General features: G+C 35.3%; 1 protein-coding gene across 3 annotated transcripts in view; it reads right to left on the bottom strand.

Moving 5' to 3' along the window:
- Nucleotides 1-26,545, bottom strand: part of LOC123531433 (nostrin-like) — an 82,745-nt gene that overhangs the window by 42,476 nt on the left and 13,724 nt on the right. Inside the window, exons 1-3 of one of the 3 annotated variants that reach the window (XM_045312389.2) lie at nucleotides 11,109-11,268; nucleotides 4,386-4,722; nucleotides 885-970 (exon numbers count right to left, since the gene is read on the bottom strand). In XM_045312389.2, the coding sequence (XP_045168324.2) occupies nucleotides 885-970; nucleotides 4,386-4,547 (248 nt within the window). In that variant the 5' untranslated portion in view covers nucleotides 4,548-4,722; nucleotides 11,109-11,268. Of the gene's footprint in view, nucleotides 1-884; nucleotides 971-4,385; nucleotides 4,814-11,108; nucleotides 11,269-26,545 lie in introns of those variants that run through there. The other 2 variants (XM_045312388.2, XM_045312391.2) reach the window with 2 other exon arrangements.

Raw genomic sequence — 26,545 nt, 5'->3', positions numbered from 1 at the left:
GCAGTCCCTTTCCGGAATTCAATAAATAGATGAGTAAATTGACAATGGTTTTGTAGAATAATATAAATGCTTTGTAATTTTCATGTAAAACAATTCTTTCTTTCTATGATTTGGTGATGTTCGAACTTTTATCTCCGAAACATGGACCTAACTCTTAAACTGTTTATTTATTAATCTGGGCTACCTAGAGCTATCACAAAAGGTGATTAATACCCCGAGACACCTCCTTGACATAATATGGAAAGTAAAATGTTGTGATCACAACCTTTGAACCTTGAACCTAATGACCTGAGTTATATTCTATGCATGTCATCTTGATTACATAAATATTTAATCAAACTTAGCAAACTTTGATGCTAACTTTACAAAAAACTTTCAAGCGGTTTAGAAGATATCAAGTGGACATAGATTTAACTTATTTTAGCTTTGACCTCCAAGCATGATATCAAACTTGGATGAGTGACCTGTGTGGTGTGCTCTGCAAGTTGTCATGATGAAATTAACAACTACATGCCCAATATGTCAAAACTGGAAATATTTACAAACAAAATCAAAAATATTTTGTTACAACTGTTTCAGAATGAAAGTTGTTGTATTGTTTTATGACAGGGGAATCAATATTATATTGTTTATGTACCACTATGCACAATGTATATACATGTATAACCTGACATATCAAAAGGCTGTCAATATTCAATTCTATGGAAAACCTGGTGGAAATGAACACATTGAACAATTTTACACCAAATGTAGATGAGTAGCTATAATGGTCTAAAACAGAACAAACTATATACAGAAATACTGTTTCTTATTACACAGAAAGATGAAATAATGTTGTGGGCATGTCTATGGTTTCATTAAATTGGTTTGTGAGTTTTAGGTACCTTTCCTGTACAATAAAGGCTACTTCTTTACAGAATTCACTCCCTTGCCTTATATATTTCTTTAATTCATCAAATCCATTTAGTCCCTGAAAATAGAAAAGTGCATGTTTTACTTATAGGAAACAATATTGATATTGCTCCATTTTTGCATGTCCTAAATTTTACACCTTGTAATATCCTCATATACTTGACAATTGTACATCAAGGTCCACTTTTTTGCAGGTAAAATTCCTCTGCTCCTGAAAGAAAACTTTTTTCATGAATAAAATACCTTTCCTGGACAAAATTAATCTCTACCTCATTTTTCTAAGACACTAGAAATGTGAACTTCAGACAAGGATGCCCCGGTCATGTAAAGTGTGAGCCAAGTAAGTAATGGCACTTTGACAATAGATGACATAATTATACTGAAGTTAAAGCCTCAACTGGAAAAGAAAAATGACTAAATTTATTTCACCTTTAAATGAATGGAAGTTTGTACTAAGTTATTTGAATATCATTCTATGCATATCAATGACCATACAAGAAAAATGACACTAAATATTTGACCTTGACCTTTGATCTAGGAGTCTTATTCATACCTTTGACACAGTGTCTTATTATCATAAACATTTCCTCTTAGTTATTTGAATATCCATCTATCTATATAAAACAAGGAGCTGTGTTCAATAAACGCTTGATGCCCCCCCCCCCCCCCTCCCCCGGGGGCAGCCTTGTCGATACAAAGCAACCTAAGTCCAAAACGAGGTCAAGTTCAAGGTCAAGGTCAAACTGAGGTCAAGTGATGTCTGAAGATGAGGAATGCTCACAGGTTACATCTGCATTATTATCAAGTCATTCTAGTAAGGGGTATTGATGCTAGAAGAAACGGTCCCATTTGGTTAACCAAGAGATGGCCCATACAAAGCAACCTAAATCCAAAACAAGGTCAAGAAAGGTCAAACTGAGGTCAGGTGATGTTTGAAGATGAGGAATGGTCACAGGTTACATCTGCATTAGTATCAAGTCATTCTAGTAAGGGGTATTGATGCTGGACGAAACGGTCCCATTTGGTTAACCTCGTATGGACGGACGGACGGACGGACGAACGAACGAACGAACGTATGGACAGGGCAATCACTATATGCCTCCGGCACCAGTAGATGCCAGGGGCATAAAAACAGAATTAATAGACTCAAGAAGAAAATGGGAGTTATATGAACAAAACACAAAAATAGACTTCCAAGTGGGACCTTGACCTTGGGCTTTATGCATGGCAGTTTGTCTCATTAAAGGGAACCTTTGTTCCAATTCAACTAATATCAAAATTCCTTGACAGATGGCCGAGTTAACCTTTGACCTCAAAATGTGACCTGACCTTGGACTTAAAGGTCTGGAATAGTGGGCATGTGTGTCAGTAATTTCAGATAAAGCTGATGAGGACCTAAGTGATCAGGTGCCCCTTAGTGCATTACTTCAGGCACAAGCAGGCCTATGGGTAGAACACTTTAGTTAGCTGGATGAATACCTTATGCAGAGCTCCAGATAAGATGCGTATTTGCGTAAATACGTTTTGAAATTTACAAAAAACGCATTTAAAATCAAACCTACGCGTACTGATACGCATTGAAAAAACGGGATACGTATTTTACTCGATTTAAGTGCGTAATCCAATTTTATCGTAAATCAAGCACATCCTTTTTGTAATCGAGTACAACAAACAAAATGGTGTCTCATAAAAGCAAACGCAAACGATATCGTAAAATAATGCCATTTTCTTCTTCAAGTATATTAGTGTGTGACAGGAGATGACTCGGACAATGCCTATCGCTAAGCACGTGATCTATGATATATAATGGGTAACTGTTGAAAAAGCCGAAGCACACACATGTTGGTGTTTCTGAAAAAAACATTGACAGTCAAAGTATCACTGGCTGTTGATATATCGCAGTGGTCAGTAACTGAAATTAAGATGTAGTGTAAGATGTAATGTATGCAGTAAACTAAATGTTAAAACTATTTGAATGAAGGCTCAAAAATATTCAGGAAAACAGCATTAGTCGACAAAGGCACTTCAGCGCAGCACATGAATATCAGAAAATTATACAAACAGTTATTATTATTACCCTTTTAAATGATTTCGAATTCTGAAAAACCATTTAGAATTCTAAAATACCCTTTTGAAAAAACATCTAGGAGTAAAATACCCTTTGAAAAAAAAACTAGGGGGTAAAATACCCTTTAACCTAAAATCTTATCTGGAGCTCTGCCTTATGTGACAACTGCTGCAGGGCTTAAAGCTAACAGAGATGTGGAACGAAAGTTTCGAAGTTCAGCAACCTACATTGTATATACGAAAGATCCAACCCCCAACCTCTCCCCATCATCCCATAAACAATAGAAGTTTGTTTTATAATGTATATGAGGATTATATAATATTGGCAGTTCTGTACTCAACTGCAACAGAAGTTTTTGGCAACAGTTCATCATGTCTTGGAATTTCCAAGACAAATAGTACAGTGTGAGACCAAAACAATCATACCTAACTGCTGAATACATTATTTCCATCAATATATATTTGAACATTTAACACATTTTTTTATAATAACAGTAATATGTTGGTACAAATCCAAGATTTAAACATATTTCAAAAATAAATATATTAACATTTTCCAGTACATTAAATGTTTCACTGAATTCTTTCATCCAAGTTGCTCAAAACATATCAACTCCCACTTGCTACCAGTATGTACATAAATTTGAATTTATATAAGAATTTTATACAACACTGCAGCAATTATACATGTCGCTCTACAGCAGTGCAACTTACCACTTGATTTTAGGCTTGCAGGAACAAGTGGGCATTATTCTGATTTTTTGTTGTTGTTGTGTTAAGATTATAGATCATATGGCACCTTTCCAGCTTTGATGGTGGAGACTGGAAGACCCCAGGTGCTCCTCTAAGCATGGGCAGGCAGCTAGGTAAAACCACTGACCAGCTTGATGGTTTCTTCACAGGGAAAGTTCTAAATCCAAAGACAGGTTCTGAACCTACAGCAGTGAAGGACAAGTGATTTGTAGTCAGTGACCTTAACCACTCGGCCACTACGTACTCTAATTTCTGTAATATATCTGCTGAAATGAGATTTCAACACTGGACACAATATCCTAAGTCCATGTAAAGTGCAAACCAAGTCAACTGATATCTTTTTTGTAGTTTATATAGTTTATACTAATTTATTTTAGACAAGTTCTACAACTTATATTAATCACTCTCGACACCTCATTCCTGGTGGAATCCATCGCCACGATTGAGGGTATGAGAGAATATTCATATTAAAACCAAATAAAAAATGCATTACTAACTCGGATTTCAAAAAAAAAAATTGTTATTCTCCATCTAACATATCTATATGCAATGAGTCACTGACCATATTAAAAAACAAACTTGAAGGCTATTAAAGCATCCAGTATATAAATTTCAATGTATCTCATAAGACACTAGATCTATCAAGCACAAACCTTGGCCATGGTCTCCATTACATCACATGGTAGCATTTGAGAATAAATCCAAGTCTGAACATTATCCGGAATAACAAATCCCATTTTTCCAAACACATGACTCTTTCTCTGGTCTTTGCACGTGTGACAGTGGGCACAGAATTTGTGTGGATGATGATTCATAATTAACTAAAACAGTTAGTGACAAAGCTGTCGAACATTTTCTTTCTGTCTTTACTATAATTACTCAGTATCAGTTCACTCATTTTAAAGTAATTGTCCCTATAGATGAAATGTAGATATCTATTTTGCTAAGTAACCATGGCATGGTCTTTTACAAATCCTTTAGAGTTGCATGCTGTAAGATGCAAATCACTTTACAAAATTTCCAATTATCAGACAGTAGCCTTCTAATTTTATATATGTCACTAGGAAAAAATTATCAAAAAGTTGTGAAAATGTTGTCATGTGATATTTCGATGATATTTATATGTGACTGGACTATTTAAAGTGTTCAATTATTACGCGGGGGGCGGGGCGGGGTTGTAGACGGGGTAATAAGGGGGGTTGTAGAGTATAGGCGGGGGCATAATGTTTTCAGACCAGGCCATGTGCCAAGCACCTGTGACAGTAACATATATTATTATACTGTGAAATCATTTAACTTTTTGGGCACGAAACTGCCTCCTTCTGACCACATAATGGCTATTTTGTGAGGAGAATTTTAAATTTATGGATTTTGACCTTTGAACGTAAACTTATCGGCCTTTTACTGGTACATAAGGATTTAAGGGAGCTTTCTACATTTTTTTTTTTTTTGGTTGGATTTAACGTCGCACCGACACATGATATTATGTCATATGGTGAATTTCCAGCTTTTTTAGTGGTGGAGGAAGACCCCAGGTGCCCCTCCGTGCATTATTTCTTCACGAGCGGGCACCTGGGTAGAACCACTGACCTTCCGTAAGCCAGCTGGATGGCTAGCTTTCTACATATTTTACGTCACAAACCAAGACTGAAATTTTGTCCCAACAAGCAAGTGCAATAACTCACATTCAATCCATGTTCAAAAGTTGAAATCCACAAATTCCTATCCCCATGAAACTGCTGTTTTCATCAAAACCACAAAATGTTTGAGATCATGAAATTAAATGATTTCAAAGTGTATATAACCAAGTAAAATCAAATTTGACACCAAGCTGGAGGAGTGCTTCTTTAAGACAACTAAGGCAGCAAGATTCATTAAATATCAAAACTTCTCTACTTGTAAATTAGGTGGCAGGGGAGCGGTTTCGTAGTTTGGCCCTGGTCGATTTTCTGTATAAACAGGACAGGGTAGATATAAAGGCATATCTATCTTACTGGTTATTTATCATTATTAATTCTTTAATATATCTGGGGAATGAGGAACGGTTAATGATTCTACATGGCGGGTGTTTTAAAATTCCTAGCTCCGTACTTCTGGTTGAGGCTAAAACATAAACATCAGAACAAAAAGTCGGCCAGACGCTCGGCTGTCATCCATCCACATTTTTTCAAGTGAAAATTAGGGAAGTAAAGTGGTGGTTGGGAGACACATTCCACACCACCTGGGTATGCATCTATGTTCGCACTATATATCTATGCTACGAAATTGGATTTAAAAATACAAAATGGATGAATGGCAGAGTTCAAAGTGAGACCCGGTTAGGCTAATTTTGGTCTATAAAATTTGGGTGATTTGGCCAATTTTCACTACATCTGGCATGGAAAGCGACAGGTGCATAGGACCGGAGAGTCGTCTTTATGTAGTCTATAGTATCTGCAATAGTCCATAGTAGTTTCAAAGAAAAATAAGCAAAAACGAGATTTCTATGGATATTTCAACACTGGTACCCACACGTCAATGTGGAATTCGCAAATCTGCACTCCCCTGCCACCTTAAAGGTCCAATACTAAGGAAAGTGAAAATTTTAATTTCTTTTAAAAAGCACAGAAACTATTTCATTTTATTGGAAAATGAAAGTTGGTATGCAGAAATTCGAAATAAATCGCAGTATATGTACAATTATTTTTCTATGAAGTATGAAGAAAGTTTAAAAAACCTGGGGGGTCATTCTGTCGATTCATTGAAATTTCAACATAATACACATACATTTCTTTGAGTTCCAAAGACCTTCTGTAAATTTTGACCTGCCAATCTTCATTATTTAGTGTCTTGCAGAAGTCTATGCACTGGCTATGAAAAAAATTGCCAACTCACTTTCCCTTAGTAATGGACCTTTAAGGAAAATAGGCAAATTTTCAAACCACTCAAATACTGACTTTTTGCATGTATTTAAACCCATTACGGAATGAACTGTAACCTATAGTGGTTTTTATTCATTTCTGAGTATTAAATTCGGCCTAGCGAGTCCGAAAATGGCAGTAGGTGGCCATATAATAATTAAGCTAAGGATCCCCAGCCAGTAGGATTCGTATCATAAAACGGCCAAAAGAAGAAATTAGTGCCTAGATAATGACTATTCATGCCATTTTGTTTAAAAGCAACACCTGTGTCTATATCTAGCAATGCCATTAAGCTATATAATGGCTGGGGTGGCCCCAAATGATGGATGGGTGGCCTTTAAGGGGTGTCCCGATAGGATAAGTACGGTAATCTGCATTTGTATACCAAAATTATGTTAAAAGTACATGGTTTTAACATTTGAAAGGCTTTAAAATGTAAATATCGTGTGAAATTAACTTTAAAGGCAGTAAATAGTTTTTCGGGGTTACTTTGATTCAGAATGCAAATTTTGGCTGATTTTTGCGTGGAGGGGTGGGCACTTTTGTTGGCTTATTCACCGGCTATCTTGCAAGGTACGGCAACACTTTTTGTTCAGTTGATATCACTATAAGTGTCTTAGGATTCAGGACACAGTGATTTTTTTTGGAAAAAATAAAGGTGCCTGTGCCCGCTGAATTGGGAAAATAAGCGCGATAATTCCCCAAATTGGGAAAAATATAAATATGTTTAATTTCCATACTAAGTGATATAAATCTGTACATTTCCTAACTGAATTTTGTTTAAAGAGTTTATATTTTTTCAAAACCACTTTTGGATTTAAAATCGTGAAATTTTTGGGTGATAAAATTAATTAAGACACCAATACAACTTGTATTGATTGTATTTATCAATTTTCACTTCATTCCCTTGAAATTTGATAACGTCCGAAATTTTGACTATCCGAAATTCGGTACAATCGCGGCGATTTTGATCTCCAATTTTCCAAAAACTAGGAGAGATATTGTCATTTTTCATTACCATAAATGATTAACTGACATAATGAAACATATTTAAACCGACTGAAGTCCATATTTCTCTTGAAAATCGGCAATGTTTTGTTTGTCACGTGTTTTCGCGACTGTAACCTTGATGCGATTTTGATCTTAAAAAAGGACGTTTTTGATGTCATTTCTGCCAATTTCATGTTAGATATCGCGGATCTCACGCCCGAATATATACTGTTACATTTTGGAAATAAAATATTATAATTTGAGGGGGGAAAACATCTCTTTTTTAGGGGAAAAATAGACGATTTTTTGGGAAAAATGGCCTATTTTGGCGAGGGGAAAGTGCCGATATTCGGCAGTAAAAATACGCAAAAAAAATCACTGGGACAGGTTACATTTTATTTTATTTAAACATCTTAAAAACTTAAGGTGGCAGGGGAGCGGTTTCGTAGTTTGGCCCCGGTCGATTTTCTGTATAAACAGGACAGGGTAGATATAAAGGCATATCTATCTTACTGGTTATTTATCATTATTAATTCTTTAATATATCTGGGGAATGAGGAACGGTTAATGATTCTACATGGCGGGTGTTTTAAAATTCCTAGCTCCGTACTTCCGGTTGAGGCTAAAACATAAACATCAGAACAAAAAGTCGGCCAGACGCTCGGCTGTCATCCATCCACATTTTTCAAGTGAAAATTAGGGAAATAAAGTGGTGGTTGGGAGACACATTCCACACCACCTGGGTATGCATCTATGTTCGCACTATACATATATGCTCGAAATTGGATTTAAAAATATACAAGAGATCACAGAGTGATCTTGGCGCCCACCAATGTGCCATTTTTGAGTGTTCCAAATTTCAAGACTTACTGACTAGCTCAAGGTCAAATTTCATTTCCGTACACAACACTGTGCATGTGGTCCAAATTCGAAAGCTGTAGCTTGAGAAATGTGAAAGTAGGTCACTAGATCAATCTTAAGGTCAAAGTTTAATTCGGTACACAAAACTATGCAAGTGGTCCAAATTTGAAGGCTGTAGCTTGAGAAATGTGGAAGTAGGTCACTAAGTCAAAATCAAGGTCAAATTTCACTTCAGAAACAAATCTATGCATGTAGTCCAAAATTGAAGCCTGTACCTTCAAAAATGTGAAAGTAGGTCACTAGGTCAATGTCAAGGTCAAAGTCTGTTTCGGTACACAATCCTATTCATGTGGTCTAAATTTGAAGCCTGTAGCTACAGAAATGTGAAAGTAGGTTACTAGGTCAATCTTAAGGTCAAAGTTCATTACGGTACACAAAACTACGCAAGTGGTCCAAATTTGAAGGCTGTAGCTTGAGAAATGTGAAAGTAGGTCACTAGGTCAATGTAAAGGTCAAAGTTTGTTTCGGTACACAAAACCATGCATGTGGTCTAAATTTGAAGCCTGTAGCTACAGAAATGTGAAAGTAGGTCACTAGGTCAATCTTAAGGTCAAAGTTCATTTCGGTACACAAAACTACGCAAGTGGTCCAAATTTGAAGGCTGTAGCTTGAGAAATGTGAAAGTAGGTCACTAGGTCAAAATCAAGGTCAAATTTAATTTTGGAATACAGAACTATGCATGTGGTCCAAATTTGAAGCCTGTACCTTCAAAAATGTGAAAGTAGGTCACTAGGTCAATGTAAAGGTTAAAGTTTGTTTCGGTACATTAAACCATGCATGTGGTCCAAATTTGAAGGCTGTAGCTTGAGAAATGTGAAAGTAGGTCACTGGGTCAAAATCAATGTCAAATTTCATTTCGAAACACGAAATTATGCATGTGGTCCAAATTTGAAGCCTGTACCTTCAAAAATGTGAAAGTAGGTCACTAGGTCAATGTCAAAGTCAAAGTTTATTTCAGTGCACAAAACTATGCATGTGGTCCAAATTTGAAGGTTGTAGCTACAGAAATGTGAAAGTAGGTCACTAGGTCAAAATCAAGGTCAACTCATGTCAAGGTTCATCTTGCCACTCAAAACCCTACATGTGGTCCAAATTTGAATGTTGTAGGTTATTGACAAGAAGTTTTTAAAAGCTTTTCCCTATATAAGTCTATATGAACCATGTGACCCCAGGGCGGGGCCATATTTGACCCTAGGGGGATAATTTTAACAAACTTGGTAGAGAACCACCAGGCGATGCTACATTACAATATCAAAGCCCTAGGCTTTGTGGTTTGGACAAGAAGATTTTCAAAGTTTTTCCCTATATAAGTCTATGTAAACCATGTGACCCCCGGGGCAGGGTCATATTTGACCCTAGGGGGATAATTTGAACAACCTTAGTAGAAGACCACTAGATGATGTCACATACAAAATATCAAAGCCCTAGGCCCTGTGGTTTTGGACAAGAGGTTTTTCAAAGTTTTTCCCTATACAAGTCTATATAAACCATGTGACTCCCGGGCGGGGCCATATTAGACCCCAGGGAAATAATTTCAATCATATTGGTAGAGGACTACTAGATGATGCTTCATACCAAATATCAAAGCCCTAGGCTCTGTGGTTTTGGGCAAGAAGATTTTCAAAGTTTTTCCCTATATCAATCTATGTAAATTATAGAAATAAACAAAGGGCCATAACTTACTAAAAATTTGTTGAACCAGTCTGATTTTCAGGGGGACACAACTAGGGTACCAATACATCATTCTGACAAAGTTTGGTCAAAATCCCCCTAGTAGTTTCTGAGGAGATGCGATAACGAGAAATTGTTAACGGAAGGACGGACGGACGGACGGACGGACTGAAGGACGCCGGACCACGGACGCAGAGTGATTTGAATAGCCCACCATCTGATGATGGTGGGCTAAAAATGGATGAATGGCAGAGTTCAAAGTGAGGCCCAGTTAGGCTAATTTTGGTCAATAAAATTTGGGTGATTTGGCCAATTTTCACTACATCTGGCATGGAAAGCGACAGGTGCATAGGACCGGAGAGTCGTCTTTATGTAGTCTATAGTATCTGCAATAGTCCATAGTAGTTTCAAAGAAAAATAAGCAAAAACGAGATTTCTATGGATATTTCAACACTGGTACCCACCCGTCATTGTGGAATTCGCAAATCTGCACTCCCCTGCCACCTTACTGTAACTAACAACTTTCAACCTTAGGTGACCTTTCCTGATGCAACATCTTAGCTTGAAAATCAGAAGGTAACCTAGATACTGAAATAGCCTTAAATTATAGAACAAAATTAAATATTTTCACTTCTGACAAAAATTTTGGATCAAATAACCAAACAATAGCAACTCTGTCAAACCAACTGAATAGATCAACATCTATGGACATTTAAATCTTCCCTAAATTTTAAGTTATATTAGGGGAATAATTTTGATTCGGTATGAGGAAGATATCATGTTTATTTCCTTTCTCTGTTAATTTTCCTTGTTTCAGTTCCTAATAAGTCACATTTTAAGTGAGGAAATTCCATTGGAATGACATCAGAAAGTAAAATGATGCTAATTTCTCACATATATCCTATCCTAGTTACAAGCTTGTTTCACAAAAATCCTCAAACTAAACAAAAAGTTGTTTTCACAGAGAAAAGCACCTGAACCAGCAACAAAAAATGTCAGTTGGAATTTCAGCATTCAAGATTCATAAATGTTCCTACAGAATCCATGAGAATCCTAGACTGAACAAGAACACCACAACCTGCAGCTAAAGTAAACACTGTATAAAATAAACACACCTGTTAATCAAGTGTGTCACAATCTGCAGCACTAAACTATGTATCATGGGTTATTTACTGAAAAACAGAACATCATAGGAATGAAAGTGGTTATTAATAACCTACAGACACTGTTAGCTTTCATGAGACTTCGGTACTATTGTTTCTCTGCTGTTTGTTTATACTAATTTAAGGCTGATTGTGAAGCAAGTTCTATACAACTTACATTAATCACTCTCGACACCTCATTCCTGATGGAATCCATCGCCACGAGGGTATGAGAGAAGAGGCCAGTTTCCCTTTTAATGCTAAGCGCCAAGCAAGGGAGCTACTGGTACCATTTTTCACGTCTTTGGTATGATAAGTGTTTTAATAGGAATTTCTATCGTCACTATGTCCTCTTACAGTGAGTATGTGAAAAAAATTGGCAGAATCAAACTACTGGAAAATTAGTATATTAGAGAACTGTCCAGACTGTCTATTTGCAAAGAGTTAGGCTAAGCTAGCCGAACAGGCCTGTATCTATAGTATTTCTCCCTCTGTGTTCTGGGGGCTTTGTCCAGCTCTGTCCCTCTGGTCAGATTGCTCTATGTCTATACTAGTAGAGAATCATTTTGGCACTCTTAGTGGCTCGCTTTGTGCTATGTAAAGCACCTTTGATTATGACAATGTTTATGATGAAAAGGGCCCTATACAAATCTGGTATAATAAGTGCTTGATGTGTGAAGTTTCAGTCTAATATAATATTATGCAAGTGATACTGAGACAGTTTCTTACCAAAATCAAGAGTTATCTAACTTGGTTATTTCAGTAGGCCTAATGACTAGGATGCTCTGTATGAAGTTTCAGTCCAAATCATAGAGCAGCTGTTAATGAGATACTTATATTTCTAAGACCAAAAATGACTATAATTCACATCAAATTAAACCAATAGTTATCTAACTTGGTTTGATGACTAGGAAACCAAGTATTAAGGTAGTTCTGCACGTCTGATAAACCGGAAGTGATAGCGTAACGTCATTTATTCGGAAAACGTAGAATAAAGTCTGGATTCGGCATATGGAAATGAAAATCAGTTTATGAATTAATGGTAACCTGTGAGTAAATTTATTACAACGGCACCGTTACTTCTTTTCTAAAGTTAAAATATGATATTAAAACATCTGACATGTTAGATAATCTCAAAAATAAGCACACGGACCTATACATTTTATTTCACCAAAATATAGGCCAAATGTTTATTTACGACTGTGGGAAGTTTCATTAAAATCTACATTGTAGAAAAATTTCTATTCACAAAAAAGGTATGAAAGCTGTGATTTTCCCATAGACTCCCATTATAGAAAATTGAGCGAGATCCAATTTTTTAAAATCAGTCTAGCAAAAAATCAAGCACACGACTCTATCTTTTTTATTTGCTGAATTTTCTAGGTATATTTCGAAGTTTTGAAAAATCAGTGTTTTATCAAATTCTACATTGTAGAAAATTTTTCGATCCAAATGTGCAGAATTACCTTAAATAAGTTTCAATCCAATAATCAGGCAATGGTAATCAGTCGCATTATACCTTGCATACAAAACTTTTAACCAAGGTGTGATACTGACTCTGTCTTCTACTATTCTGGTTACTGCATATTATTACTCCAAGTGGCCATCTACCCCTTAGCCTATCTACAAGAATTCACAGAATATGTTAATATTGACCTATGTCATTAATGTATGGAAATATGCTATCTTAATTGAAAGTCCATAATTAAATTACCCTATCAAAATATTTAATGAGAACTAATGGCTTATAGTAATGAGACCTGCTGATTCCTGAGGGGCCTTCAAAACATTCATGGCTTCATTTTCTTTTGAAGTCTTTATAACTTAAATTTACAACTTTTTCTCAATAAACACAATTAAAGTTTAAAAATAAAAACAACAAGACAGCAGAATATAACCATCGAAGTTTTACTGCAATCAAATCTAGTAAGGCATAAAAAAAAAATTGTTTGTTTCCGGTATCCCGACCTACCCTAAATTTTTGGCCCGACCCTAAATGTTTTTATGGCCTTGGAGAATATTTTTTTCAACTTTTTGTTTTTTTAACAAAAAGTTGCAAAACTGCACTTTTTATGCTTTAAACATGTCCAGTGATGTTAGAAATCAACTTACTGATGCTCTGAAGGCATTACCCCCTTATTTACATTCATTTTTTGACACAAAAATAATTTCCGAAAAGTCTCCCTTAATAAAAAAAAAATCAAAAAAAAAAAAAATTTTGCGACCTACCTACCCTAATTTTTTTGAGCATGTTACCGGAAACAAAGAATTTTTTTTTTTAAGCCTAATCACCTATCCTGATTCAACATGATGGGGCATAATCATGATTACACAATTTCTCTATAACCACAGGAACTCCATTAACTTCTAAGAAACAATGAACTTCAGTTCCACTGGAGCAAAAAATATTTTGAGCAGCCAAAAGTAATTATACAGAGTGGCAACTGCCTCTCAAACTGGCTGATCTGCATTAATTTAGTACAGAAATGAAAACACCATACAACCTTTATAAAAGCCCCCTGTCGCTACATATTAAGCAAAAAAAAATAAATTTTCTTTTAAATATGTTCATTTAAGTGATAAAGTTATGACTTAAATTCTGCCTATCTCATTAGCACCTAAATGATTGCCCCAAGTGAAAATCACCTTAGTCAGGTCCATAACCTTGGGACATTCACCTCGTCACCATACAATAACTGTTTGATATCAGCATCATACTGGTTCACACATTACAGCTGTATTCACTTACAAACTACTATAAAAATAGACTAAAATAGGTTCCCCAGTGGGCCACACTGTCCACTTTAGTTGGGTATTGCAACAGTGTCCTCTTGGGCATTTATTTATAGTATACGGTAGTTTTCTTAGAATTTTCTGAAGCTGTTATGTTAAGCCAAGATATAGTGTTATCGGTTTCTTGGCAGACTGTCCATTTTTTGTAATTGTAAACAAATCATCTCTGGATTTCAATATCACTGGAAAGAGCATATAAAAACAAAGTGAAAAGAATATATTGCCCTCAAAAAGTCTGGAGACAAGCATGATATAACTACAAATAAAGAATGAAATGAGTCCTTTCTTCTAAGCTACAGGTTGAATGTCTTTGAAATTGTTTGATCAGACAAATATTATTTCTTTTGTTTTATCAATTGCTTATTTCTGCTGTTAAAAGTTTTCTGTGTTGAAAATCGTGGTAAATTATAACAGCTAATATTTTGATGTAAAAATCTGTCAACAATTGGATGGCACTGTATTTCAAGCATTCATCTTCAGACAATTTAGATAACAAGAGCTGTCTGTAAGACAGCACACTCGACTTTTCTCAGTGCTTGACTCTGAATAAGAGCTTTGACAGTAAAAACTTGATAAAACTTTAACCAAAAAATTCTTAATTATAAAGGGGCATAACTCTGTCAAAATTCAAATCAGTGTTATGCAGATTGTTTCTCCTGGTGTAGACTTTGATAGAAAATAACTATTTTAAGTTTAAAGTCAAAAGCTTTGATAGTAACAGAGATATTTTACTTTATCAAAACATTCTAAGTTAAAAAGGGGCATAACTTTATCAAAATTCAAATCAGAGTTATAGGGATTTTTTCTCCTGGTGTAGACTTTGATAGTAAATAACTGTTTTAAGTTTCAAGTCAAAAGCTCTGATAGTAACAGAGATAGTTTACTTTATCTAAAAATTCTAAGTTAAAAAGGGGCATTACCCTTCTGTAAATATGCCACCAATTTCCATCATTTTCCATTATTTTTCATGGCATTGTATGGCATTCAGCGGCATCTAATGGAAAATATGATGGACAATGCTGGCATTTGATGGAAAATTGTTGCCTTTTCTTTACACTGCCACTGTTTGCCACCAAATGACAATAAAAGTTCCACCAATTGCCACAGAACTGTAGTGGACATCAGTGGAAAAATGAACTTAGCCAATTTTATGAGTGTTAATCAGTGGAAAACACTTAGAATTTTTGTCTCATTTTGAGACTGGAAATATCTGTGCCGATATCATTTGTGTAGTGATAAATCTGAAACATATAGATTTAAGTAAAGACTTGTCACACTGAGTTCCTCTTGCAAAACAATTATTTTAATCATAATCATTATTTTTGCTTATAATTGTAATGAAGATGAACTATTGTTTTAGTCACTCTTAAGTATGTAGTTTATTGTTTAAATTTGCTGTTTCTACTGTGTAACAAGCCTCAATTGAAATAAACATCAAACTTATAGATAATATTGTTTCATCATAATATCTTACTCAAGTTACTGAGAATCTATTTGTTGACTGACATTATTTATTATAGAGGCTGTTTGATGATTTTTCAGTGGAAAACGGTGGCAAATTTACAGAAGAGTAACTCAGTCAAAATTCAAATCAGAGTTATGGGGATTTTTTCTGCTGGTGTAGACTTTGATAGTAAATAACTAATTTAAGTTTCAAGTCAAAAGCTTTGATAGTAAGAGAGATATTTGACTTTATCAAAAACTTGAACCAACGGCAACAACGCCGCCGCCGCTGGGGCGAGTGCAATAGCTCCGCTATTTCTTTGAAAAGTCAAGCTAAAAATTATTTAACAAAGTCAGCTTTATATTCAATGGAAAAATTCTGACAATTAGATTCTGCAGTAACTTTGTTGAAATGTGTAAACACTGCTTGATCGTAATGATATATTCATGCCTTAGTTGGATACTATCTTGGCAATTTGAGCAAACTTTTCACAGTCAAGCAAAGATTACTTACGCCAAAGTTTATGTTTCCTTCACATCTTGGTGATTCTCCTACAGTTGATTATTTCACATTGTTTTATTTACACCTTGCTTTACAACTTGCTTGATATGGTTCTAAAATTTTGTAATTATATTACCTCAATCATATTACCTCCCTTTAATGCGTATATCATACTAACATATTTAAAAATCAAAATGGCTATTAAACTAAAACAGATTAGCAAAAATGGACCTATAAGTGGCAATAACTTCACCAAAACACATCTCAACCAGAAATAGCTGAAGAAATGCAAAGCTACTAGTAGTAGTACTGTACATCCCTACAAAGTTAGGTTAGAGGAGTAGTCTGAAAAAAAACTTCTGCGACAGACAGAACTTAAGACTAAATCAATATATCTACCCTATGAGGAGATATGATACTTCAGTCTATAATAAGGCTAGAGATATGCTTTTGGGTGCAGCATCAAAATCTTCATGTACTGTATTAACAGTATATATGCAGCATCAAATCTTTGTGTGCTGTATAAACAGTATATATGCAGCACCAAATCTTTGTGTGCTGTATAAACAGTATATATGCAGCACCAAATCTTTGTGTGCTGTATAAACAGTATATATGCAGCACCAAATCTTTGTGTACTGTAAAAACAGTATACATGCAGCACCAAATCTTCGTGTACTGTATAAACAGTATACATGCAGCACCAAATCTTCTTGTAAGTTGTATAAACAGTATATATGCAGCACCAAATCTTTGTGTGCTGTATAAACAGTATATATGCAGCACCAAATCTTTGTGTGCTGTATAAACAGTATATATGCAGCACCAAATCTTTGTGTGCGTATAAACAGATATGAGCACAACTCGTTACTGTATAACAGTATATATGCAGCACCAAATCTCTGTAGTTGTATACAGTAAAGCAGCAACTTGTGTACTGTAAACAGTATATATGCAGCACCAAATCTTCATGTACTGTATAAACAGTATACATGTAGCAGCAAATCTTCATGTAAGTTGTATAAACAGTATACATGCAGCACCAAATCTTCGTGTACTGTATAAACAGTATATATGCAGCACCAAATCTTATGTGCTGTAATAAACAGTATAATGAGCACAAATCTTCGTGTATGTATAAACAGTATAATGCAGCACCAAATCTTTGTAAGTTGTATAAACAGTATACAGCAGCATTTGGGTATATACTATAATGCAGCACCAAATCTTCTGTACTGAACAAACATGCGCAGAACTGTCGTATAAACAGTATATATGCAGCACCAAATCTTCGTGTACTGTATAAACAGTATATATGCAGCACCAAATCTTCTTGTAAGTTGTATAAACAGTATACATGCAGCAATCTTTGTGTACTGTATAAACAGTATATATGCAGCACCAAATCTTCATGTACTGTATAAACAGTATACATGCAGCAGCAAATCTTCATGTACTGTATAAACAGTATACATGTAGCAGCAAATCTTCATGTAAGTTGTATAAACAGTATACATGCAGCAATCTTTGTGTACTGTATAAACAGTATATACAGGGGTGTAAAAATTTTTTTCACACCACTCGCCCTGCAGGACTAGTAGCCAGTAATATCTACTCGCCCTTAGTGAACAGCCACTCGCCCTAATAATTACCACTTTTAATACTGTCACTTTTATGAAAGGAGTATTATGTACAATAGTATTATTTCCCAAAAAATACTTATTTTGAAAAGTGTATAAAAAATTTGGACACAATAATCATCGTCCATCCACCCGTGTTGAAAGAGAGAAAAAAAAAACGTTAAAGATTATCGGTAATTATTCAGTTGATAAACTAAGTAATTGACCTTGTTTTCATGATCAACTTACACCCCCTCAAAGAGCTAAAAGAAGTGTGCCAGTATCTTGACATCTGAAGTGGAGATCAAAGCGGTATGTTTGCTCGAGATTGTCATGGCATTACGTCATGTTTTCGCGCCATGTGACACATCTCTGTCTGATCGTACCGCATCGGTTCTTAAAACTGCTGAGAAATAGAAATCAATAAAAAGTTTCTTCTTTAATTTGTTATCAAAAATGAATGTGCTATATCCCGTATAAAATGTAAATGTCTTAAACGATAGTTACTATAGTGGATATCCTACCTCTGTGACCTATTTGCCCTCAAGGAATTTTCATTATTGTTTGACAAAAAAAAACAACTTAAATTGTTGGTCAAAAAATACATGTACAAAGATTCATTTAAAACTAGAAACCGCAATGATATCACACTGCTTTATTTTAAAATCGCATTTCTATTTACGTTCACGAGGTCACGTAACCTATTCTGCCGCACTAACAGAAATCTGTTTGCCAAAAATCGTTTTACTCCATTTATTGTAATCGCTGCCGCTTTTTCATTATTTAAGGTTTTTTTTATTCTGATTTTGTTCTTTCTGGTCAAAAGTCTGAATTTTATGCCCAGAGTATTCATCATTTATTTACTTTTAGAAAGAAATAAGTAACTAAGATCGCGCTGTTTGAATTTTTACAAATGATTATATGAAAATTCGACCGTTTTTATAGAATTTTGCCTACATTTCTGTCGATATCTTATTAAAATCATTACAGAATTCAAATAGTATTATTTCTCAAGAGGTGTTGAAAACTTGAAGCGAAAATGTTAAAAAATGAATGCACTACGCATGGTTTTTGTGTATGTGTCGATGTAAATTAGATATTTAATACGATAGGTCGCACGTGCTTGTGGAATGGAAAATTACCGGCATGACGTTTGATATCTGTACGATTCGCGGGTAAATTCCAGTCAATCCAGGTAGCGGCTGAACCATCTCAAAGTTTGTTGATGTTTTGGAGTTGTAATTTCTGAATTTTGGTAAAGTAAGGATGTAAAAAAAACACTCGCCCGATCGGTCGAGTATACAGCGAGGTCCACTCGTCCTACTCAGACTTTAACTCGCCAATGCGAGCGGGCAAGTGGAATTTTACACCCCTGATATATGCAGCACCAAATCTTCATGTACTGTATAAACAGTATACATGCCGCACCAAATCTTCATGTACTGTATAAACAGTATACATGCAGCATCAAATCTTCATGTAAGTTGTATAAACACTATACATGCAGCAATCTTTGTGTACTGTATAAACAGTATACATGCAGCACCAAATCTTCGTGTACTGTATAAACAGTATACATGCAGCACCAAATCTTCATGTACTGTACAAACAGTATACATGCAGCATCAAATCTTTGAGTACTGTATAAACAGTATACATGCAGCACCAAATCTTCTTGTAAGTTGTATAAACTGTATACATGCAGCAATCTTTGTGTACTGTATAAACAGTATATATGCAGCACCAAATCTTCCTGTACTGTATAAACAGTATACATGTAGCAGCAAATCTTCGTGTACTGTATAAACAGTATACATGCAGCACCAAATCTTCGTGTACAGTATAAACAGTATACATGCAGCAGCAAATCTTCGTGTACAGTACAAACAGTATACATGCAGCAGCAAATCTTCGTGTACAGTACAAACAGTATACATGCAGCAGCAAATCTTCGTGTACAGTGTACAAACAGTATACATGCAGCAGCAAATCTTCGTGTACTGTATAAACAGTATACATGCAGCAGCAAATCTTCGTGTACAGTATAAACAGTATACATGCAGCAGCAAATCTTCGTGTACAGTACAAACAGTATACATGCAGCAGCAAATCTTCGTGTACAGTGTACAAACAGTATACATGCAGCACCAAATCTTCGTGTACAGTATAAACAGTATACATGCAGCAGCAAATCTTCGTGTACTGTATAAACAGTATACATGTAGCAGCAAATCTTCGTGTACTGTATAAACAGTATACATGCAGCACCAAATCTTCGTGTACAGTATAAACAGTATACATGCAGCACCAAATCTTCGTGTACAGTATAAACAGTATACATGCAGCAGCAAATCTTCGTGTACTGTATAAACAGTATACATGCAGCACAAAATCTTCATGTAAGTTGTATAAACAGTATACATGCAGCAATCTTTGTGTACTGTATAAACAGTATATATGCAGCACCAAATCTTCGTGTACTGTATAAACAGTATACATGTAGCAGCAAATCTTTGTGTACTGTATAAACAGTATACATGCAGCACCAAATCTTCATGTAAGTTGTATAAACAGTATACATGCAGCAATCTTTGTGTATTGTATAAACAGTATATATGCAGCACCAAATCTTTGTGTACTGTATAAACAGTATATATGCAGCATCAAATCTTTGTGTACTATAAACAGTATATATGCAGCACCAAATCTTTGTGTACTGTATAAACAGAATATATGCAGCACCAAATCTTTGTGTACTGTATAAACAGTATACATGCAGCACCAAATCTTCGTGTATTGTATAAATAGTATACATGCAGCACCAAATCTCCATGTAAGTTGTATAAACAGTATACATGCAGCAATCTTTGTGTACTGTATAAACAGTATATATGCAGCATCAAATCTTTGTGTACTGTATAAACAGTATACATGCAGCATCAAATCTTTGTGTATTGTATAAATAGTATACATGCAGCACCAAATCTCCATGTAAGTTGTATAAACAGTATACATGCAGCAATCTTTGTGTACTGTATAAACAGCATACATGCAGCAATCTTTGTGTACTGTATAAACAGTATACATGCAGCACCAAATCTTCTTGTACTGTATAAACAGTATACATGCAGCAATCTTTGTGTACTGTATAAACAGTATAAATGCAGCACCAAATCTTCATGTACTGTATAAACAGTATGCAGCACCAAATCTTCGTGTACTGTATAAACAGTACACTGCCACAGAAGGACAAACAGAGAGAAAAAGAATTATGCCCCACAGAATCCTTTACCGTAAGGATAAAAACTGAAAAAATTACTGAACAAACATACCATTATGAAGCTACTGGTCTTCCAGAGTACATCAAGCTTACAATACATCACCTTATTAATTAGATCCTTCAATTATGAAAATTGTTTTAAAATCTAGTACTTCAATTAACATATTCCACTGAAACAACACAATCAATGACTGAAGAAACAATTCCTGTCATAGTCCGATCAAATGTTTATATCATCCACCAGTATTAACAGGGATTAAGATAATCGGAAGAGAGGATTGGAAAAAGTGGCTTTGCAGTGTAGGAAGATGAAAGTAATGAACACTTTTAAAAAGGATGATGCTGCATTTCTGTGTCGCTAGGTAGGTGAAAGTTCAAGTATAAACAAAGGCTAGTTTTCAGCAGTGTTTACTAAATGACGCCATCAAAATCATATTGAAGATTCCCTTTGAACATTTTCCTTCACAATTTCACTGTTTAATTGGATGCTTGTTGTTTAAAAATGAGAAACGCCCGGGCTGATGGCGAAAACTTACAAGTTCAGGCCTTTTTTTATGCTGATTTTAGGGCCTAAATTCGGCCCCATTCCCCAATCTAAAAAGTATACTTTTTTCCCCACCTTGGCCAAAAATTCCCCATGCCAAAAAAAAATGAAATTAGTTTTGATTTTCAGTCCTGATTTTAACAACTTTTCAGCAAATATATTCCTCCAAACAATGATTTCGCGACGTAAATTTCCCCTCCAAAAGGGACCTGGTACCCTTCCCCAAATTTACAAAAAAAGGGCTGAAGTTCCTTGTTTGTCAGATAATTTAATCTACAGTTAATCTACTGTAAATAGCTGGGGAACATATAGAATTTTCTTCATTTGAGCCGCACCATGAGAAAACCAACATAGTGCATTTGCGACCAGCCGTCTGGTCAGGATCCATGCTGTTCGCTTTCAAAGCCTATTGCAATTAGAGAAACCGTTAGCGAACAGCATGGATCCTGACCAGACTGCACGGATGCGCTGTTTTCTCATGGTTCAGCTCATTTTTCTCTTCCATGTAACCATTAATTCATCTATAAGTATGAGGATGTAAACCTTCATTTTAGGTTTTACTTGGTACTGCATGATGAGTACAGAAGGTCGATTTTCATGAAAGTCTTTCTAAATTAGGAAATAATACAGCAATCTAAATATATGAGCCGTGCCATGAGAAAATCAACATAATGGCTTTGCGACCAGCATGGATCCAGACCAGCCTGCGCATCCGCGCAGTCTGGTCAGGCTCCATGCTGTTCGCTTTTAAAGCCTATTGGAATTGGAGAAACTGTTAGCGAACAGCATGGATCCTGACCAGACTGCGCGGATGCGCAGGCTGGTCTGGATCCATGCTGGTCGCAAAGCCATTATGTTGATTTTCTCATGGCACGGCTCATATTTTGATATACTGAAACATTTTCCAATGTCTTGTAACATTAATTACTGAATCTCTTTATTACAGCGGAGTTTCTTACTGAAACAGTATCAAACAAGAGCTGTCTCCATAGGATGACACATGCCCCCGATGGCACTTTGAATGAATAGTTATGGCCGATGTTAGAGTTTAGGACCTTTGACCTACGACCTGGGTCTTGCACGCGACACTTCGTCTTACTGTGGAACACATTCATGCCCAATAATTTTAAAATCCATGCATGAATGACAAAGATATGGACCAGACACGCCCATCAATGCACTATCATGAAATATGACCTTTAACATCTAAGTGTGACCTTGACCTTTGAGCTACGGACCTGGGTCTTGCACGTGCCACGTCATCTTACTGTGGTACACACTCATGCCAAGTTATTTGAAAATCCATCCATGGATGACAAAGACATGGACCGGACACGAATGCACTATCATGAAAAATGACCTTTAACGTCTAAGTGTGACCTTGACCTTTGAGCTACGGACCTGGGTCTTGCACGCGACACGTCGTCTTACTGTGGTACACATTCATGCCGAGTTATTTGAAAATCCATCCATCGATGACAAAGATATGGACCGGACACGAAAATTGCGGACAGACCGACAGACGGTTCAAAAACTATATGCCTCCCTTCGGGGGCATAAAAATGTTTTCAATGAAAAAGCAATTACTGAAGCCTTTTATTAATATGCATTTAAAATAATACAAAATGAAAAGTTCTGGAAAAATGATCAATGTTGTGAATAATTAGAATTTCAACTTTGTGACATAAAGACGTGTATTATATATCAATATTTTTTATATCAAAAAGTCACTCAAACAGCACATTTGGAAGTCTGCAATTTCTCATGCATACGTTTTAGATTAAATTTTTCTTCTTAAGTTTACAAAATGTAGTCTTACACATACAACCCGACCTAAAATTTTTAGATGTTTTATCTGCAGCAAGTGATTCAATTCAATAAAAGTTGTAAGACAATTCTAGCAATTTTCTCACTACCTTTCCTGATAAACAAGACTTTAAATGCAGAATGATGACATTTAAATATTTACAAGCATATACTGACTCTGATGTTTAATCCAGCAAATTGTTTTTGTGAAAACAACATTTTCACTATAAGAATTAAACAGAATATTTTCAAACAACAACATAACATAATATTATAGTATACAGTTTTTCTTTCACACATTTGTATTTGAATAATTTCTCCATATTACAAACAGCAGTTGCAATGTTGGATATTCCCAATATGCTATATGTGACCTCTATACATAGTGCATAATGACTTTCCCTATATGTAACGGTTTAATTAGGTCCTAATTAGGCGGTCAATTGAATACATTTTAATTAGGTCTTTCTGATAAAAATACTGATACTCAATGACTTCTTGACACATAGGTACTGCTACATTATGATCAACTTTAATTTTACTTAATAGTTGCTGTAAATCCTGGACACAAATACATTCTAACTTTGATTCACAGAAAAATAAACTAAAGAACTCCCACTCCTAAATATTCACACAGAAAAGTGTCCCTGTCTCAAAATTATTTCTCCAGTATGTACTGTAATGTGATCTGTTAACTTGATGACTTGGGGCAATTTTTACACCAATCAACTTTAATGTACATGTAATCAATTTACAGTTTTAATTGCAGCTGTCAATATAATACTCATAAACTCAATTTCACATGTTTGTGTTATTGTTCTTTACAACCAAAGCCTGACCCTTAATCTTAAATATAAGTATGTTATGACACACAAACAAATGCAACTTGTTTGGTGCGAAAAACATTCATTCCTGAAAATGAATGAGGAAGTCAAGTGAAACCATTTACTGATACATAAGCTTGAAAGAATGATTTTGACAAAGTTTGTTGAAGAGTCATCAAGCAGTTCATGAATACAAATACAAATAATAGCAGTTCATAAGAAGAATTTGTTTAAATGTTTTCCTTTTGAAGCTCAGTACAGTGAAGCAGAACTGGAGGATAAAGGTGCGACAAATCACTACAAGGCTGCTACAGATCAAGTTTGGTGAAAATATGAAAGTACTGTGAAATCATTTAAATTCGCTGGCAGGAAACTTCGCAAAAACGTGAAGAAGGACTGTTTTGCACTGGCTTTAATTCGCGCATTTTCAATTTTAGAAAGGAAACAATATAATCAAAAAATAATAATAGTGTGGTCTTAAATTCGCACATCGGTCCTAGCGCGAAATACGCGAAAATTTGTCCTACGCGAATAAAAATGATTTCACAGTATCGTATAAAGGTTTTTCATTTTTAGCATGAGCTACTAGCTACTTCTGAAAGGGGCCAAGCAGAACTATTTGAACAACCTTGATAGAAGATATTGCAAGGATGCTACATACAAAGATTTATAAAAGTCAATCAAGTTGTTTCAATGTGAGAAATTAGTTTTTCAAAAATCTAGTTTAAACTCTGTGGGCTCTAAATGTTGCATTGCAATACCAATTGTAAACAAGAAATATTGGTAAAACCTGATGGATGCTCCCTATAATTTCCATATTAAGAACAAAAATAGAATTTACTTACTGGGCACATATAGTTTAACGGGCAAAATCTCATTGAAAACTCATTCCAATAGATAATGTAGAAAATATGCACACCTCCTCTTGGGTGTGAAGTGTCCTGTCCTACGACTTTTTGCTAAATTCCAGGCAAAGGTTGCTGAGAAATATTCCTGACTATTATAGCGCTGTAGTTTACTAATGTTGAATAATCAAAGGGCAATAATCAGTGAAAAATCATCAAACCATAACACGAAGATAATATGCGCATCTCCTCTTGATAGTAAAGCTTCCTATGAACTATGGCTAAATTCCAACCTGTGATTGCCAAGAAATACACCGGACAAGAACTGAACTATGGTACACTACTGTTGAATAATCAAAGGGCAATAACTCAGTGAAAAATCATCCAACTGGAACATAAAGATAATATGTGCATCTCAACCTGATAGTAAAGCTTTCTATGAAGTTTCATTTAATTCCAAGCAGTGGTTGTTGAGATATACTCCGGACAAGAATTGTACTATAGTATACTACTGTTGTACAATCAAAGGGCAATAACTGAGTGAAAAAACATCCGACCGGAACACGAAGATAATATGCAGATCTCCTCTTAATAGTAAAGTGACTATATGCTTCCCGTTCAGGAAGAATAATAATTGAGAGAAATCCACACAATGATGCTACAAACCAAGTTGGGTGAAGACCCATTCACTTCATGAAGCTGTTTCAAGGTTGTTTCAGTGGAGGGGTTGTTGGAGAAGGTAAATCCAAAATAAAAGCCCAGATGCACACTTTCACAAGTGGAACAACATTCATATAAAGTTCATGAAACCAGGTCATATACCTTAAACAATTGCGATATGCATGACAAAAGCTTTTATGCCTTTTATGTAAATTTTTTACCAAGTCCAGGGCCATACCATATTAATACCATACCATGTGAAAAATTTTTAATCCCTTTTGCTTATTTTTTACTAAATCATGGCCTATAACTCTACCCTATATGAGCATAATCTCAAACAAAACCCTAGGTGCACAACTTCACATGATGAATGACAATCCTGTTAACATTCCATGACTCTACATAAATACTTTTTGAGACAATTTTGACACTCTCTTTATACATATTCTGACTTAACTAAGTCAAGGGGCATAACTTTATAGGGTTAAGTAAAACAAACCCAAACAAAACCCCCAGCATGCTATATAACAATCCTCTACTATCTCCTGAATTTAGGTCAAATATCTTATGAGATACATGTAACACATTATGCATGTTTTTACTATGTATGGGCCATAACTCTTTGTCTTACTGAGTGAAACCCAAACCAATAATGAGGTTTGACGTTTATAATTATGTCAAATAGTTTTTGAGATATGCACAACACAAATTTGGACAGAAAAATGGAAATATGGACAACTTTGAATTTAAGTGCTCCAAAAAAATGTTTTAGAGCACAAAACTCAATTGACCTCAAACAAAATAGTCTGATCATTGAGACGTGTAGGTAATCAACTCATATGAGACACTGTTTACCTTTCAATATACATGTTC

This window comes from Mercenaria mercenaria, chromosome 11 (assembly GCF_021730395.1).
Source record: "Mercenaria mercenaria strain notata chromosome 11, MADL_Memer_1, whole genome shotgun sequence".
NCBI lineage: Eukaryota > Metazoa > Mollusca > Bivalvia > Venerida > Veneridae > Mercenaria > Mercenaria mercenaria.
Note: the sequence above shows the minus strand (reverse complement) of the source record. Positions and strands in the feature narration are given on the sequence as shown.